Source organism: Dermacentor silvarum, chromosome 10 (assembly GCF_013339745.2).
Source record: "Dermacentor silvarum isolate Dsil-2018 chromosome 10, BIME_Dsil_1.4, whole genome shotgun sequence".
NCBI classification, from domain to species: domain Eukaryota; kingdom Metazoa; phylum Arthropoda; class Arachnida; order Ixodida; family Ixodidae; genus Dermacentor; species Dermacentor silvarum.
Window position 1 is genome coordinate 75,924,880 of NC_051163.1, and position 17,309 is coordinate 75,942,188.

At 46.0% G+C, this 17,309-nt stretch overlaps 1 protein-coding gene across 2 annotated transcripts in view; it reads right to left on the reverse strand.

Moving 5' to 3' along the window:
- Positions 1-13,967, reverse strand: part of LOC119466110 (DNA/RNA-binding protein KIN17) — a 47,312-nt gene extending 33,345 nt beyond the window's left edge. The window contains exons 1-6 of one of the 2 annotated variants that reach the window (XM_037726594.2): positions 13,776-13,967; positions 13,522-13,642; positions 12,464-12,558; positions 10,344-10,387; positions 6,777-6,942; positions 1,288-1,481 (exon numbers count right to left, since the gene is read on the reverse strand). In XM_037726594.2, coding sequence (XP_037582522.1) covers positions 1,288-1,481; positions 6,777-6,942; positions 10,344-10,387; positions 12,464-12,558; positions 13,522-13,635 — 613 coding nt within the window. In that variant the 5' untranslated portion in view covers positions 13,636-13,642; positions 13,776-13,967. The remainder of the gene's footprint in view (positions 1-1,287; positions 1,482-6,776; positions 6,943-10,343; positions 10,388-12,463; positions 12,559-13,521; positions 13,643-13,775) is intronic. The other variant, XM_037726596.2, reaches the window with a different exon arrangement.
- Positions 13,968-17,309: the final 3,342 nt, after the last annotated feature.

Below are 17,309 nucleotides of genomic sequence, written 5' to 3' on the forward strand. Positions count from 1 at the left end.
CTTTCAGTGTCATTAAAACGTGACGGGGTGTGCCTCCATCAGTAACAGTTACTAGTAGTGTGCACCTGAAAATGACCAAAATGCTTTGCTCCTATCAAACACACAACAAAAGCTATACAGTCAGGAATTGCAATTTGTGCAAGTACAGTTAAACCTTGATATAACAGTCAGTAAAATCAGCAATTCACTTCGTTGTATTGAAATTCAACCTTTTATGCAAATAAGTACAGTCACTGATCGATTATTCTTGCACGAAAAGCAGCCGCAGAATTTTCCGAATTATTGGGCAAACGAAAAAAACCAAATTTGAATGGGGAAAACAATTCATTTTGATGAATCTGGGAGTTGGCAACGAATGATACGGTTTCATGCCATGACGACGATATCTTCGCATCAGCGGTACGAATTAGGCGAAGCCAGCCATGCTTTCGCAAGGACTCCGTCCCTGTGGCTGATAACGTTCCCTGCACTGGAACGACGCTATCATGAAAAGTGCCGGCAGCGGGGAGCGAATGCTTCGTCTACCTCTCACTCCAACGGGTCACCAAAACTCGAGATTACGCAACCTCTAATACTAAATGCGCAGGAAGGCGGCTAATATGATGCCACGCCATCTCAGCACGGCCACTCTTTGCACACGTGGCAGATTATCTCTAAAGTAGGGCCTGCGGCTGCGTATGCACAGCCTTGGATGAGACGCGCGCCCAACTTACCCCCCCACTATCCCCTCCCCAACGCTTGATAGCGTTACCGCGACCTTGCTCCCCTCCCCCTCTTTCCCTTTGCTCACACGAGAAGGCGGCACTCATGAAGCCGCCATCTTTCTTGTCTCACCGTCGCGCACTTTCTCTCGCACCTAAAGCACACAGTGTGCGGGGCGCGATAGGATCTTATCGCACTCGAACTTTATATGGAACATGATGCGGCACCACTTTGGCTATCACTCTTGTCGCGCGGTGCACAATTTGAGAGGTGCGTTTGCAAGCAAGCCGCTTGTAATCATCTCTTTAACCATCTGCGTTCATGGAAATTTCTATTTATTGTCGCGGCATTCCTTTGCTGTGGCAATGAAATTTCGTTTATATTGAAATCGCATAAAACACACTTCGTTATATCAAGGTTCTCAATACATGGTGTTCTACAAACAAGAGGATATTAAAAGTGAAATACTTCGTTATATCGAGAATTTCATTATATTGAACTTCTTTATATCGAGGTTTAACTGTACGTGAGCAGAAGCAATGAGCAATGAGCAGAATAAATGAGCAGAAGAAAAATGGTGAAGACCTTTCTCCTCTTCATTTTCCCGTTTCAGCTCCGTGAAGTCAGTGGATGTAGCCTCCTCTCCTTTCCGCTCACGATCGCGCTCGATCTGACGATCGATGAACTTGGCAAGCCGGTCCTGGTCATCGAGGTCAAGCTTTTCTTTCTTGGCCAACGACTCCTGTTTTTTAATGGTGTCTGGATCCCGGTCGATGTAACTGCACACAAGAAGAGCTGCCCCATAAGCACATATGTCCACAAGGAAACAAATTGCATTCTTCGAAAAAGCGAGTTATGCTAAATCCACATGCCTTACAGAAGCACGCGTGGGGACATGCAGAAAACTGTACAAGTTGCACAAAGGTGCACGAATTTCTGTTTACAGTGCTCATGTGCAACACCCAGTGCAAGGGAATGAACACAACAGTGGCGTGGTGCCTGGCCACTCGGCACTTGCTGCTTTCGGGTTGTTGCTTCTCCACAGTTTTCCCGCAAAGCAGCAAGATTTCTCTGCCGCCAAGCAAATAGGTTCGAGTGCTATTTTGGAGCTGCCACACAAGCAAAGCGCCAATGAGTGCCTAGGGCAGCCGTTGTCTTAGCAATGCACACATTTCTTCTTTCTGGGGTTTTACATGCCAAAACCAGTTCTGATTATGAGGCACGTCGTAGTGGAGGGCTCCGGATGAATTTTGACAGCATGGGGTTTTTTAACGTGCACTACAACGCAAGGACACGGGCGTTTTTGCATTTCACCTCCATCGAAATGCGGCCGCCGCGACTGGGATTCGATCCCGCGATCTCGTGCTCAGCAGCGGAACGCTTTAGCTGACTGAGCCACCGTGACGGGTGAGCAATGCACACAGGTGAGTTAAAGAGCGAGGTTGCCTCGTTGTTCTCCTCGCTCGCTGCTCCGTCGACTGAGGAAGACATCGGGGGAATCGAGGCACTCTAACAAGAGCCGCTAAGGACAACAGCATGTGGACCGCACATGCACAAGCAGTCTAAACTGATGTGACCTGACTCCTGCGCCAGAAAAATGAAAAATGGTGTGGCTAACGAGCCGCTCCTAGTTGCGCGACGCCGACAACGTGCAGCACGCCATTGCAGGAAGCTTACCAGTGTTCCAGGCCAAACCCAAAATTTGTTCACTTGCGTGCAATACGTGCAGTTTTCCGCATGTCCGAACACGTATGGAAGACCACGCGGATTGAGTGCAAGTTGGCCCTTAACCCTTCAATGACGGCACATACAAATACCCCCCCCAAAATTTTTATTTGCTATATCAACGTGCAGAACGCATCCAGAATAAGCATAATGAAAGATAATAAAAAAATCCTTCGTGCAAACTTTTTCAGCCATCGGGGGAAAAGCCCCAGGGAGAAATCTGGAAGTGGGCTTCACTCCAAGCAACCTATGGCTTTGTTTGGAATGTGTACGGACAGCTCTCGTCATAGGTAAACAACAGGTATACATTTAATTTGCTTTACATAACATGTGTGGCACCCACTGCAGCCGGAGATCTTGCATCGGTCTGTCTCCTCTGACCATGCTTTCAAAAGAAAGCAAGCCATGTGCCGAACATCTCCTACCTTGTCCCGTGTTCCTGCTCTAAACCAACAAATTATGCTTGCTGCCAGTCATTCAGTGCTGGCTAAAGGCATTTACCTAGAAACTTCACACTGAATGCCGAACCTCAGCAGTAAAAAAAAAAAATTTTTTTCTTTGGTATGTTACCTGTAGGCATAGTTTGTCAACAGAGGATTAAACAAGCTTTCACAACAAACAAGTATTCTTGAGAATTTGACAGTGAGCTATAAACACCCGACTATGAACACATGCTTTCTTTAGGACAGGCTGCAACATATGGCTCCTTTAATCTAAGGGGCGTTTTCTTTTATCATTAACAGAATATTTAAAAATTACCTGAGGCGTGTAGCACAATTCTACATCGTGAGCTGGATTATTCTCAGGGGTGGAGTTTATGTGCATGAGAAGTAAAAATTAATACAGCTTAGGCCCCTTATAATGTAACCATTTATAGTGCAAACCTGGCTACAATGCGGCTTTTTCGGACTCTCGTTTATCCTCCCATAGAGCTCCATGTATACACACACTGCTTACAGTGCAGCTGTGCGAGACGAAATACTGGTCATAATGCGGCCTTTTGCGGGAAAATCCCGCTGACAAATGCAGTAGCGAGCGCGCTTCTCAATGAGGTGCACCCGCCGCTGGAAGAGGAGAGCAATGAGGGCGATGCGGATAAGGAGCTTAAAATGTGAAGCGAACGAACAAAGGCCAAAAAAGCGGTGGCAGCGTGATGCGGGCGCCCGGTGGTTGCCTATGCGACACTGAAGCCTTTTGCTCAGCTGCTTATCAGATGTGTGCTTTGCACTGAATGCAGCTTCAGTTTCTGTGCACCAGTCACGATGCACGTCGTAAAGTGCAGATATCGCGCGTGCGACGCTGTCAGTTTAAGCAGTGTTCCACAAATTTTCTTCATGAGCTACTAGGCATTGTGCCCTTGTGAGCTTCCGCCGTTGGTACCAATGTGCGCACATACAAACTTGGTAGGCATGCAAAGTAGTAGCCACGGCTGATCAGCCAAGGAACTAAACCCTGCTTCATATGTGTTGCCGTGCGCGTGATCGCATGCATAGTCTCTATGTAATCATCTACGGGGACAAACACATCAAGGGCAAGCTTCCCGCGACAGCATGCCCCCCGACACCCCCGCCGGCTAGGCCTAACCAGCGCGCCTCATCGGCGACCAAAGTTGTGGTTTGGTGCAGAGTCAACGAAATGCGTTGCAATGGCTGTACGGCACATGGTGAGCGGAGAAACCACCTTGATAACGAAAGTGAGGGCACGGGCAACACTCAAATAGTGACAACTTGGTCTGCGGTCGGCATGTTTGCGACATCGTGCATGTGCCGATCAGTCCGAGAAATCGGATGAGACAATGTACTGCGCCTGAAATTGTGGCCACCATTGTTTCTTTTTAAAAATTATTATTACTCTATCTGCTTCATGCGAAGAATGTAGGCACTTGAACATTAACCTTTCAACGTTCGTAAATTTAAATGGATGCAAAACTCTCAGTCGCACACTTCATTTCTCGGATAAGCGCAGCTGCTTGGTCTACATGTTTTGCATACATGCAGGCCTTGAAGATCGTTGTTTTGTTTATAGTGCGGTACTGCTTATAGCGTGGATATGCATGACTCCGGCGACTTTGGTTATAAGCGGTGTACCCTGCATCTGGCTAATTAAGCAAGTTTTGTGAACAAGCTTTTAAAGTAATTATATTACGGCACATACTGCAAACTGAATTATTTGTTTGGCTCTGTGCAAGGATAACTGTTGCTCATAGATGCCCGACGTGTCGGGTGCTGAGTCACACAATATCTCACAAAAGTACCCAAAAATAGCGATCCTGGTATACAGTAGAACCCCGCTGTTACGTTCCCGGGTGCCGCGTTTTCCCGGCTGTTACGTCATTTTCGGCCAGTCCTTGCACAGCTCTGGTAGAAGCCAATGCATTGGTAACCCTGCTGTTGCGTCGCAACTGTGGGACCGTTCCCGCATCATACGTTGCGAACTGCCACCCCACACCGGCCCGAGCAGCAATTTTGACTTTTCATGTCGGTGCCAAGGGCGACACCTATGACGTATTTTCGGTTTCCACTAGCAAAGGTTAGCTTTGAGATCCTTATTTGCTATCTAAAGATGATGTCGATGACGCGTTGTGGCCCTAAAATTAGTTTTAGCGCATAGATGTGCCGTATAAAGTCCAAGGGCGATAACGCCGCGCGCCCTATGCTGTATGTGCGAGTGAAAACATGCGAGGGGAGCCGACGACCGCGTCTAAATCTCGCACGGGAAAGAAAAAAAAGCAGGGAGGGAGCGCGCCTTCTTCCGTTGCGCTCGAGGCACCGGAGAGGGTACAAGGGGGAGGGAGGGAAAGCGAGCGGTGTTGTACTGCACAGCGGCGCGCGGGCCATATCTTGAAAGCGATCTGTGTTGCCGGCAGAGTCTAGGCAGTGTAGGTGCGTCGGCGGCTCCGTAGCTTTGTGCGTGCTATGTGTTCTCAGCACTCCGTTTGCATTGAAGCAATGGACAACAGCTGCTGCAGCGGTGCTTCCTCATACCAGCGTTTGACAGCGCGTGTCCACGCTCATCGATTGTGATGTGTTCATGTTTGCCTGTGGGCGCTCACACCATGCTTGTTAATATAGTTAATAAGCGAATGCTTACAAGTTTATACGGACGATAAAACTACTATCCTTACATTGTATAGCTGTCTACCAATTTGCTATCGCAATCGATGCTTCGGCTTTCGGGCGAAACTACGACTTTTTTTTCACACGTAAGAATTAAAGTAATATTGTGTGCAGTTCAACACTACTGTCATTTCTAAATTTTTCCTATTTCTCGGCTCTTGCGTTTCCCGGCTCTTACATTTTTTTTTGCGATCCCGTGATCCCGGTTCTACTGTATTGAGCTTTTGCAAGAAATTTGGTGGCTGCTGGTGCCTGTCCCAAAAGGTTTTATGTAGTCTATGCATGGCCAGGAGCTTAAGTTTTCGTTAATTTGCTTATCTCAAGACCCTGCTTATCTCGAAATTTTTCCCAATTTTTACAGCTTCAAGTTAAAGTTAATGGGGCTTTGCTGTAGCAGATGGCAAAACACAGGACCGGACATTTCTGGTGTTTGCCGGCACACTGCTGCCAAGAGAAGTGCAAAACCTGTCCATATAGTATACTGCGAGAAGTACTTGGAAAAACGCCCAGTACTTCCAGTGTCAGCATGGCACTTCATCACTTAAATGGGTCAGTCTCACTGAACGATGTGCATACTCCAGTCGACGGAGTGAGTGCAAATTACAACTCCACCAATGTCTACCTCTTTCCCTGTGTCTCTCTTCTGGCACCAGTATTCTTCGGAACAACAGAGTATACTGCTATAAACAAGTCCTTCTTGAAACCTGGCAACATGCAATTCACCGAAGATAACAAACCAAACACTGTGACAACACTCCTCCCCAAAGCTGACATGGTTTATCATGATGCCCCAAGGTTCTCATTATTTTCTTAATATAACAGTACGAAACAACCAAACTGTGTAAGAACAAGGACACACAGGAAGATAAACAATTCAGAGCTAGCACTCACAAATCTTCTTTTACGCAAGTGCTGCCTCTGACTTGGCATCACTGCAGTGACTGTCCCGTTATCACAGATTGCATTCGTGAGCGTCCGGTGCACAAAACATCTGCTGATAAACAAGTGCTGTTACGAAAGAGATTTTGTGAGTGCTGTCTCCGAAGTGTACAACACGAGACAGACACATGCATAGTAGATGCTGTCTGTTGCGTCTGCCTTAGGTCCTTTGTGCCTTCACATGAAATCCACTATGCATTCCGAGTCAACGCACCAACTTGCTCGATTGTCTTTGTTATAAGATGGACACCCTTCCCTGCACATTCAGACACGCGTCAAGGAACAAACACTCACGTGATGAACCATCCTTTCTCGGTCTCATCGACCGTGCAGTGTCCCTCGCGCCCGAGCCACTTGACAAACGAAGTGAGCGTGAGCCACCGGGTGGCGTTCATGTGCAAGTGCTGCTTGTCTGCAATGTACTCCTGGTACACCTGGTTGGCATGTACTCGCTTGGTGCCTGCAAAATGGTAGCAAACAAACATGCACCCTCATCTCACAATACAGCCGCAGCTACATCTGCATCTTTGCTACAGCAGCCTTTCACGTGTCGCTCGCACCCCTATGGTACTACTCGGTTCTAATGTGCACTTTCTTTCTGGAATATAGCACTAAAAATTTACATGCACGTTAGAATGGAGCACAAAACTAAACTTGCAATAGTGACAAGCTATTGTCGTTGGAATTTGAAATTGTTGTAATCCAAACAAATCCAAATGTCAGCGTCAGCTTTAGAAGTTGTGAAATTATTTTGGCCCACTTTGTAAGTTTGTTAGGGTGCCATAAATTAGAAGGCATTTATTAAATTTAGTATTTACAGTAAAATCTCGGTGATACGAATCTTGTGGGGTCAGGTGAAATATTCGTATCACCCCAAATTCGTATCAGAACATCACAAAATCAAGAAAAAATGAATTTAATTTTACCCAAAAGAATCTCAATAGTGGAACCCCGTTAATACTTTCCTCGCTGCTGTGTTTTCTTGACTGCTACGTGGCGTTTTCCCGGCTGGTGCATCGCATTCTCGCGGTCCCGACCTAAATGCCATTGACATCCATGTACTGAGTTCTCCGCGATACATCGCCAATCTGTAATGTTCCTGCATGTTACGTTGCACTTGAATGTGGCGGTGATGTAAATTTAGTGGTGCAGCCAGCTTAGACGTTGCAACAAGCGACCTACGACATGTGAAAAGTGCGTGCCCGCGCAGGCCTCATCGTCAAAACGATCTGCGACTGTTGACAAAGTGCGCCTAGTGCCGGGAGCTTCGTATGCGCTGTGCTTTCGACGTTTAGTTTGCGTTGAAGAGAAAGACAGTCCAAAGGTCAATTTGCTCGCTACTGCTGCTGCTGCACTTCCTCACACCAGCATTTCGACAGCGAGTGTCTGCAGTCATCGAGTGAGATGTGTTCATGTTTACCTACGCGCACGTGACACCGTACCTGTTAATTTAGTTAGTAAGCGAATGTTTACAAGTTTATAGGGCCCGTAAAACTACTATCCTTACTTCGTACAGCTGTCTAATTTGCTATCGCAATCCTTGCTTCACCTTTGGGGCGAAACTGCAACTTTTTTTTTTGCGCGGTCCCTTGAAAAACGTATCAACGGTGTTTACTAACCGTGTATGTTTTCTCCTTGCCCAAATTGTCAACGATCACCTTCTGAAAGGCGTAAAAGTGTGCGCACGTGATCGCACGAATGTTTTCGTACGCCGCTGAACGCCTCAGCACGTCGAGTGCAGGGAGCATTTTGGCCGTCGTGGCTACTGCCGCGGTCATCGTTGGTGCAGCAGTCCTCGTCTACTTTCTCGCTAAGCATCAGTAGGCTGTGATGTAGTCCAGTCCGCTCGATGTGCTGACCAATAAGAGATTGCGCAGTCGCGTGATGTAGCCAGTTCTTTGGCAACTATAGAACCCATCCAGGTCCCGCTGTGCTGGTCGCTCCGCTGGCTAGGTCGCCGCTGCTGTTGCTCACGCGTTCGTACGATCCGCAGCAGTGTGGCAACGTGCTCGAAACAGATGATATTGTTCGTATTGTGAGCGATGTATTTCGGCCGGGGAATGTTACGAATTTGTATCACACCAAAATTCGTACCAGCCGTGATCGTATCACCAGGGTTTTACTGTAATGCCATGGAAAGCACTGGAAATGAGATGCTGTGGGTTTTTGACGCTGATGACAGGCTAGGCTGTTGCTAGTGAGAGTGTTGCTGTGGGCTAGTGATAGTAATATCAAAGTCCTCAAATTTTTTTTTACTGGTCATGAAACTTTTAGGCCAGGCTATGGGAGAACTTCAGACGCTGCCAACAGTTACCATGTGGCGGCAACACCAGTTCTGACGGGGCACTTGGCAAGCGGCGCAGGAACTGGCGGCTGTGTTGGTGTGGCTTTTGTCGTGGCTTTAAGAGCTCTTCCTGCCATTTGCCATGTGTAGCGAAACTTAACTGATACTCAGGAGCTTGAAGAACAATGCCAAAGACCTGTTGTGTGCCGCAGTGTCATTGCAGTGACTGAGGGATGGACGGAAGTCTGGCAATCTTCTCCGCCGGTGTAAATTTTTCTCTGCCGGCATTATCCTGAACCCGATTATGCCAGCAGTTTTAACCATTCATGTTTGCACCCCGCTCACCCGCTATACCGCCCGAAGTTGCAGCATTTAGCAGAATACTGGACATGCTAGAACTCTCTAATAATAATAATAACGCTAGTAATAATAATAAAATACACTGGTAGCTGCCCTTCTGGGCAGCTACCAGTGTTCAGTGGTCATGCAGCAGGGGACACCCTGTATACAGAGCAGCAAGGTGCGCGACACCCTTGTTTGTCTTGTAGGTTGGTGGGGAGGGCCTAGTCCAACATACATGTCAGCTTTCTTTACAACATGTTTTTTTACATGCTGGTGGGTTCTCTTCAATAACCATTAAACTTATGTTGTCTTTCCAGAGCAAAAGAACAGTAACAGCTGTGAAGAAGGTCTTTGCGAGTTTGACATGTTCCGTACACTGCCACTACACACACACATTTTTAAGGTGGGGGGGGTCAGGACATCCAGAGATTCCCCCTGCATCCATGCATGGTTACAGTACTGAAACTACACCGGCTTCTAATCTAGTGCACCAGCTGTTACACAGTTGGCAATTAGTTTCGTCCAAGAGAACTAGAGAGATGTGGCTCGATTTTGAAATATTGCCCATACCGAACACATAGCCAAAACCACGCAGCACTGTGAAAGTTGAGGCTTACAGAAGCAGATAAAAACCTACCCCACGAGAAAAGTTGTTGGGGGCCTTTGTAAGAGAAGCCCTAGGACACACCCAAAAGAGCTGGCCTATGGAAAAGACGACCGTTATGGTAATGACAATAATGACCGATAACAGCACAGTGGCTTGCACACCATAAGATCTAATATTGGACAGGGAGAAATGAAGTTCTGCAGACAGATCTCAGAATTCAGTACCACAATAAAGTGGCTGAAATGGCACGTAATGCTAGAGCTTGCATTAACATGCCCTTCAATTCCCTGACCAAAAAAAGAAATGCTGATGTTTACCATGATGGTGCATGATTTTTTGCAGTCAACTCATGGCACGTGTTTTAGTTTCTTGGATAAAACTAATTGTTTTTTTTCTCCCATGTACGTCACATATTCCGTTGCACTTGCGCGTGTCCATGTCTTTTTGTGTTGCATGTTCCTCTGCACTAAGAAGTTATCCAGATTTCAAAACACATGGCTTGTAACGGCATGCTCAAAAGAATCCCATAGTGCAATAGCAAGAACATAGCTCATGCATGTGCCACTGATGACATCAGATCATCACAATAATCATTCTAGTTTGTTAAAGAAATAAAAGAAAGTCTCACCAAATCGCCTCTTGAGTAGCTCCAAGAAAGTTTCAGCAAATTCTCTGAAAGAAGGGACAATTTGTGAGTTCTGTGGAAGAAAGGCACCATCAGTTCAGAATTCTGCCCTGAGCACCGTGTGGTCAGTGGATGAGAAACATGTGAAATGACAGCACGCGCTCACTCAAGAGGGTTTCGTCCACAATCAGAGCAAGGTTCACAACCAAGGCTCACCAAATATACATGTCTTTTTACTAAACCACTGGATAATCTTAGGTCAAGTTTTGCTCAGGAGCACCATTTTGCATAGAGTTTAGCGTTTAGCTTAATGCAAAATTTTCAAGCATTACTTACCAGCTTTGTTCACAATAAATCCGAAATATGTTGTCTGTGGCAACACCACTTAGAACACCTTGACTCCACACCAACAGAATAGTGCCGTTGTCTAACAGGACTGAGGTGAACACCCTGCTTTCGCCGTAGTTGTCACAGATGGCACCACTATTCTGTTCATCACAGAAAATTTTTCAGTGGCCCCACTGCACACGGAAACCACTTGAGATTTATTGATGACAAAAGCAGTAAGTAATGCCTGAGAAATTAAACTAAACTCCATGCAAAATGGTACCTTTGTGCAAAATCTTAGCTGAGATCAGCCAGTGGTTTAATAGGAAAAGCCATGTGCACATGATGCCCACATTTAGGCAACACTCGGTATTTCAAAAGCCATTAATAATTTTTTATTAAACCTGCACAAGAACTGCTGAGTTAACGTTGAAGGGCCATCTCCATAGAGAAAATTTTTCCGAGGCATTAAAAAGGCTGTATGTTGTGTTAGAGAGACCGTAACGTGTCTCCTACCCAAGGTGTACATCACATCTGATTGTAAATATGCAAAGTGAACTCTCTTCAGGCTGGCTATAGATATTCCAGGTGCAATGACAGGCTGTGAGGGCCAGTAAACGTACGGTAGCCAGTGTTTTTATTCTAGCAACTTAATGAGAAGAGTTCAGTTGGTGTATAATGTGTGGAAATCCTCGTGCCCCATGACGGTACCACGCGTGACAAATGCAGCGTCAGGCACAAGCGCAAGCAGGTTTGCGGAAAGGGAAACCTTCCTTTCACGGGTGGCGCATGGGAATCGCAAGCGCTACCAGTGCCACCCAGTGGGTCACACGAGATCTCTCCGACATTGCCCGAGTCTCTTTGGTTACCAGCAAGTGGCGAGTGCAGAAGGCTCTGGTACCGCTCCCGTTTTCCCCACACGTGGTCAGTCAACCACATTTCATCCGTGGCAGTCGTTGCAGCTGCCTGAACCCCCGCTGGTAAGTCGGAAGCCCCTCTTTACCTAGCATATTATTCTCTTCGAGCGAACCCTCAGCGATGTACACTATAGCTAGTTGGCCTGCTCAAAGTGTTAGCTGCAATCGTAATAAATGATTTTCGAGTGTACACGCGGTTGTCGTCCATTTTTCATTGAGCTTGTAAAGGATCACGGATAATGGTCCGGCGTGCACCAACTGCAGTGTGCCAAGGAGTAGCCCCGCCAGGCACGCCCCTTACCCCTACAGATTTAATGATTCCTTTCACCTGATTTTATACCTTTCTTATCATCCACCACTTACGACCGGCCAATCGAGGTGATAACGTGAGCAGAGCGCTGCCCAGGCGACTGTTGAAGTCCATTAAAAGGAAAAGATTTGAAATAGAATTGCTACATTATGCTAGCCTTAGCACTTTTCGCTGCTTTGTTCTCATTAAAATTTGCTAACAAGATATAAATCTTTTAGTTCGAATCACGCAATGAGACACTTTGCATAGTTGTCGGCCTGGTTCATGTAGACTTTCAGTTGTCGACATGCAGCAAAAGCAGTTCCCCTTTCTGTAGCAGCTTGATTCTCCAACAACGAGGTGTGCTTGTGTGGGCAGTTTTTTGTTTCACCTAAATGAACCAAACAGGCAAAGATGCCCGTGTGCCCATCATTGTACGATACATACCAAAGACTTGGTAAAAGAAAATTAGTATACCCTAAATGTTTAGTCGTTGGAAATAAGTATGGTGGTCAAAATATCAGACTGATGTGACATTTGAGAAGGGTTAAAACCAGCTGCCATGCACACAAAGTTCATAAAGTACTCACTGGGAGAATGTTCCAAGGTATTTGCCCGGACATTCGGCAAAGAGCAGGAGCTGTCGCTGGTGCGACTCTGACATCGTGTGGCACTTGAAGCCATTCTGTGTAATGAGAAACACGTAGATTTATAACAAAGCTTCACCTCGCTAATCTACAACTTGCCTCGAAGCTAACTCATTGGTTAATATGAGAGAACACCATATGAAATTCACAAATTTTGTCAAACCAATTCCTTTTGTACAAACAAACAGCAAGTACCCCCCCGCCTAGTCGGGGAAACACCAAGAAATTTCAGTCCATCTCAATGTCAATACGGGACCAGTGATTCTTTTACATGCACAAGCATGCGTGCAGAAAAAGTTGATCTGGTAAGCAGTGCGCATGATTGCAGATGGGTGCACACTATTCTGTTTGTTGCAGAATGGTATTAAAAAGTTTCAAAACTAGCTCTGATTTGAAAAAAAAATAATAATTATTTATGTGCACTTGTACAGTCACTTTGTAAACCTTACACAGCAATAAAAAACTATCTGTGCTTTTCCCACTTTGCAAATATGTCTTGAAAATTTTCTTTCTGGAAAAGGTCCAACACATTCTGCAATTTTCACTTGATTTCAGCAATCACTTCTAAAAGGACTTGTTCCGAAAAGGTGCCTTCCAAGACATATTCACAAAGTGCCAGGAATGCTAGGAGCGCTGTACTGCTGTGAAAAGGGGCTATGTAGACGATGAATACGTATGAATGCACATTATTAAATTACACTCTCAAAACAGAGCAAGACTCAGAATTGTTTTGATAGCAACTCCTACATGCGCGCGTTTCTGGCATTAAACGCAATCTGGCAGTCATCGCGCGCGACAAGAAGCACAATAAAAATACCTATGCGAGAAAGATTACGTTTAATCAATTTCACGGCAATAAAAACAACTATCCTAGGTGCACCGCGCGCGCTGCATGATGAATGCACACGGTGCAGAGCAGCCATAAAAAAATCGGCCTGTCCTTGAGAGGTCCGTTTCAAATAAGCAAGCTCGCGGGAAGGTTGTCGCACGAGGATACTCACCTCGTCTCGACACTGTTTTTGGCACATCTGGCAATACCATCGCAGTTTCTGCAGGCCCTTCGACTTGATTCTGTTCGCGATGCCCTTCGGGCTAAACGGGTCATGTTTCGGCATTCTCTACCTGAAACAGACACGATCTCAATAAAGAATACATTCTCTACGTGGATCAGACACGATCTCAATAAATAATGCACCGTAGATTGCTTAATCAGGGCGTAAGTGGAATACAGAGCAATAAGCATGCGAGAACGGACCGGCCGGAAACTGAAAATTCTTACGATTTCGAAGCGTGAATGCTAACAGGCTCAACAGGCGATACTCGCAGGGGAAATACACGTGAAATGCAGATGTCACAGCGTTTCTTCGAGGCGCAAGACACGACGTAAACGTCGTAAACAGAGAGTACACATGCTCTTTTCGAAAAAACGTAAACACCAAACAGGCTACAGCCCGGATTGGATTGGATTCAGTTGATAGCTAGCTGCTAATCTGGTGCTTTTGGCTCCGTTAGCTCTATCGCGCGGTAACATATCCTCCGAGACGTGGCATGAAGTTCAAGACACGGTGGATCGAGAGCTAACCGTGTGCATAAAGGTTAAAGAGCTTACGGTTTCAAAAGCTATAAATCAAAACTAAGACATAAGCTGTTGTAAAACCTGTTAGGATCTAGGAGCGTTTCGATTGCAACCATTGTGACAGGGCCTCTGAGATAGCGGCTTACTAAATTGCATAGAGTTTCTCTGAGAAACTTTATGCTGAATTGTCACTTATAGTTGCGATAGTACAAGGGGAAGAAACTCGTTCAACTTGTTTAACAAAAAGTAGTATCCAAACCATGGCTTCTATAGCGTGTTTCCGGCTCCACAATCACTCTTGGTGCACGCAGTCAGCAAAAACATGGCCTTTGAGATTGGCTATTGTTACCCAGAGAGAGCCATCGCTGGGTCATTCCACTGCATAAGATCTTCGGCATCAATTTGCAAACGAGTGAACCGAGAAATAGCGACAATACAGCATCTCACACGCTTAGCGTAATGTGATGAGCGCAGAGCTTCCAAGAGAGTAAACGCAAGCAAGGCAGATGACCATTATCGCCGTGGGAGAAGACAAATCCCAAAGGGTGCAAGTTGTGTACAGCAAATATGATTCTATATGTCGCAGGAACAAATCTCGGAGGCAATAATTTTACCGTACTGCGGTAGCAGGAATGACGTCCTGGCCGCCATCTTTCCACACCGCTTATACACTTTTAAAAAGTTTGCAACCTTTGGAGCGTTCCTTCTCCCTAAGCAATTATATTGTAATCTACACTCTTCACTATATTTGTGTCACAACAAATATTCGTCATCTACCTTGCGTGCCTTTCCTTCCTTTAACGCTGCGCGCCCGGTCCTTTCAGGTCGCGAACGGCATACGTGTTATATGAGTACCGCGAGCGTGAAATTCTTGACAGGAAAGTAGCAAGCGCAGAGTTTTCAAGAAAGAAAGCGCAAGCCGAGCTGATGACGAATATCGTTTGCGGACAAGCTACATCCTAAAAGGTGTAAACGTTTGTAGAGTGTTATTTCGCGTTATAGAAACGGTTTTTTTATGGCCTTTTTACCGTCTTGAATAATTTCCCTATAGTCGGGTACAACTTTAGAAAGCAGCGGCATTTGCCCCTCAAATGCGGATGCACACGAGCCTCCTCCAATGGCCGCGCACTCTAATCTGACGTCATGAGCCGGACGGCCGTTGACCCCGCCGACGGAGAACATGGTCGCCCGCGCTTCGAACTGGGAGGGACTTTTGAGCGGGACTATTTCCTTACTTGCGGAGGCAATTGGCTGCCGCACTTCGCTCATCTAGGCGGGGCCTTCCTGCCTTCTTAAGCTGTACACGACCAACATGTTTTCCTTGCCCAGTGAACTCCGCAGCACCTGACAGCACTACAAAAATGTCGTTTCTCAGCCATCTCGATTCCGAACGACTGCACTAAATAACGTGGTACCAATGCAACAGCACGTAGTGCCTATAGTCAACCAATATAAATGCCCGGGTGCATACATAAACGAAGGAAAGAGTATATATCATCATCATCATCAGCCTAAATTTATGTCCACATGCAGGACAAAGGCCTCTCCCTGCGTTCTGCAATCTTGCGCTAGCTGATTCCAACTTGCGCCTGCAAATTTCGTAACTTCATCATCCCACCTAGTTTTACACCGTCCTCGACTGCGACGTGTTCTGTAACGTGTTCTGTGTGTATATTCTCAGTGGATGTGCCCTTGCGCCACATCATGTCATTAAGTAAGCACCAAATAGCTAACCCAGCAACATGACCGAATGAGTTAAGGAGTTTTACGTGCCAAAACCATGATTTGATTCTATGGAACGCCGTAGTGGGGGGACTCCGGATTAATTTTCACCACCAGGGGACCTTTAACGTGTCCCCAATGTACGGGACACGGGCGTTTTTGCATTTCACCCCCATCGAAATGCGGCCGCCACGGTCGGGATTTGATCCCGCGACCTCATGTTTAGCAGCGCAACACTATATATAGCCGCTAAGTTAGCGCGGCGGCCCGACGGGTAGCAACATGTCCGACTGCGCACTAACTGTTCCGCCGCGGTCATATTCTTTCTTTTTTAATTCAAAGTTAACCCTTTTTATGTCGCTCACTTTTTATGTGCGCTCTAATTTAATTGAGAGCGTCTTATATGGCCCGTCTGGGGTGAGCAACCAATGACCGACCGTGCTTTCCGAGATCGAGCGGCGAGCTGTAACCTTCCCAGGCCTTCCCACTCGATGCGCTCCCGGAGTAGTGGTGCGAGCGAAGTATGCGCTAGTTCGACCGCGAACCACTCGGTGCTCTGTCCAACAAAGCATCTGTAAAAAAAAGCAGGGAGGATATTGATCGGGAGTCGTTAAAGGCATAGGTAAGTGTGAAGCAAAATCAAGATGTAAAGGGAGAATGCCAGACTGCTCAAACAGGCTATGTGACCCGGATTCGAAAGGGATGTCAATAGAAATAATAATAATAATAATAATAATAATAATAATAATAATAATAATAATAATAATAATAATAATAATAATAATAATAATAATAATAATCGTATGGGAAGGCCGCAAATCTAATGAAAATTCACCGAGGACTGAAGCAATGAAGCTCTCGGTTTTCATTGTTCACGCTTTATGTTAATGACCTACAAAGACGACCGGAAAACAGTGAATTAGATTTGATCTTGCATCCGTAATGGGCAAAGGGGGTCCCTGGCTTATGTATGCAGCTACTTAGCGAATAATGCAAGCGCTTTACAGAAACTTTCGAATGCGTGTGGCAATGAAGCGACTTACCTAGGCCTTAATTTTAGCACAGAGAAATTTAATGAACAGACGAGCAATAACTTGGTATGAATTCAACAGCAGGTAATACCCATAATCAAGCAAAATGAATGCCTGGGTGCATACATAAACGAAGGAAGGATCTATAATCAAGTATCCACCAAGAGAATCTAAAAATGAGGGGAACGGAATGCAGCAATAATGAATCATAGAATACTTCGGGGCTACAATAAAAATGAGATGGTGCAAGGAGCTTGGAAAGGAGTAATGATACCCGCTAACGTTAGCAAATGCAATTCCGGGCTCCAAATAGGCTATCGTGTCAGGTTTGGAAGTTAACCAAAGATCGTTATTATGCCGGCTGGCTTTGAGGCTTCACGGTAAAGCTACAAATGAGACAGTGTAGGGTGATGTGGGCTGGGTCTCTTTTGAAGTCAGAGAATCGCAGAGCAAAATTGAT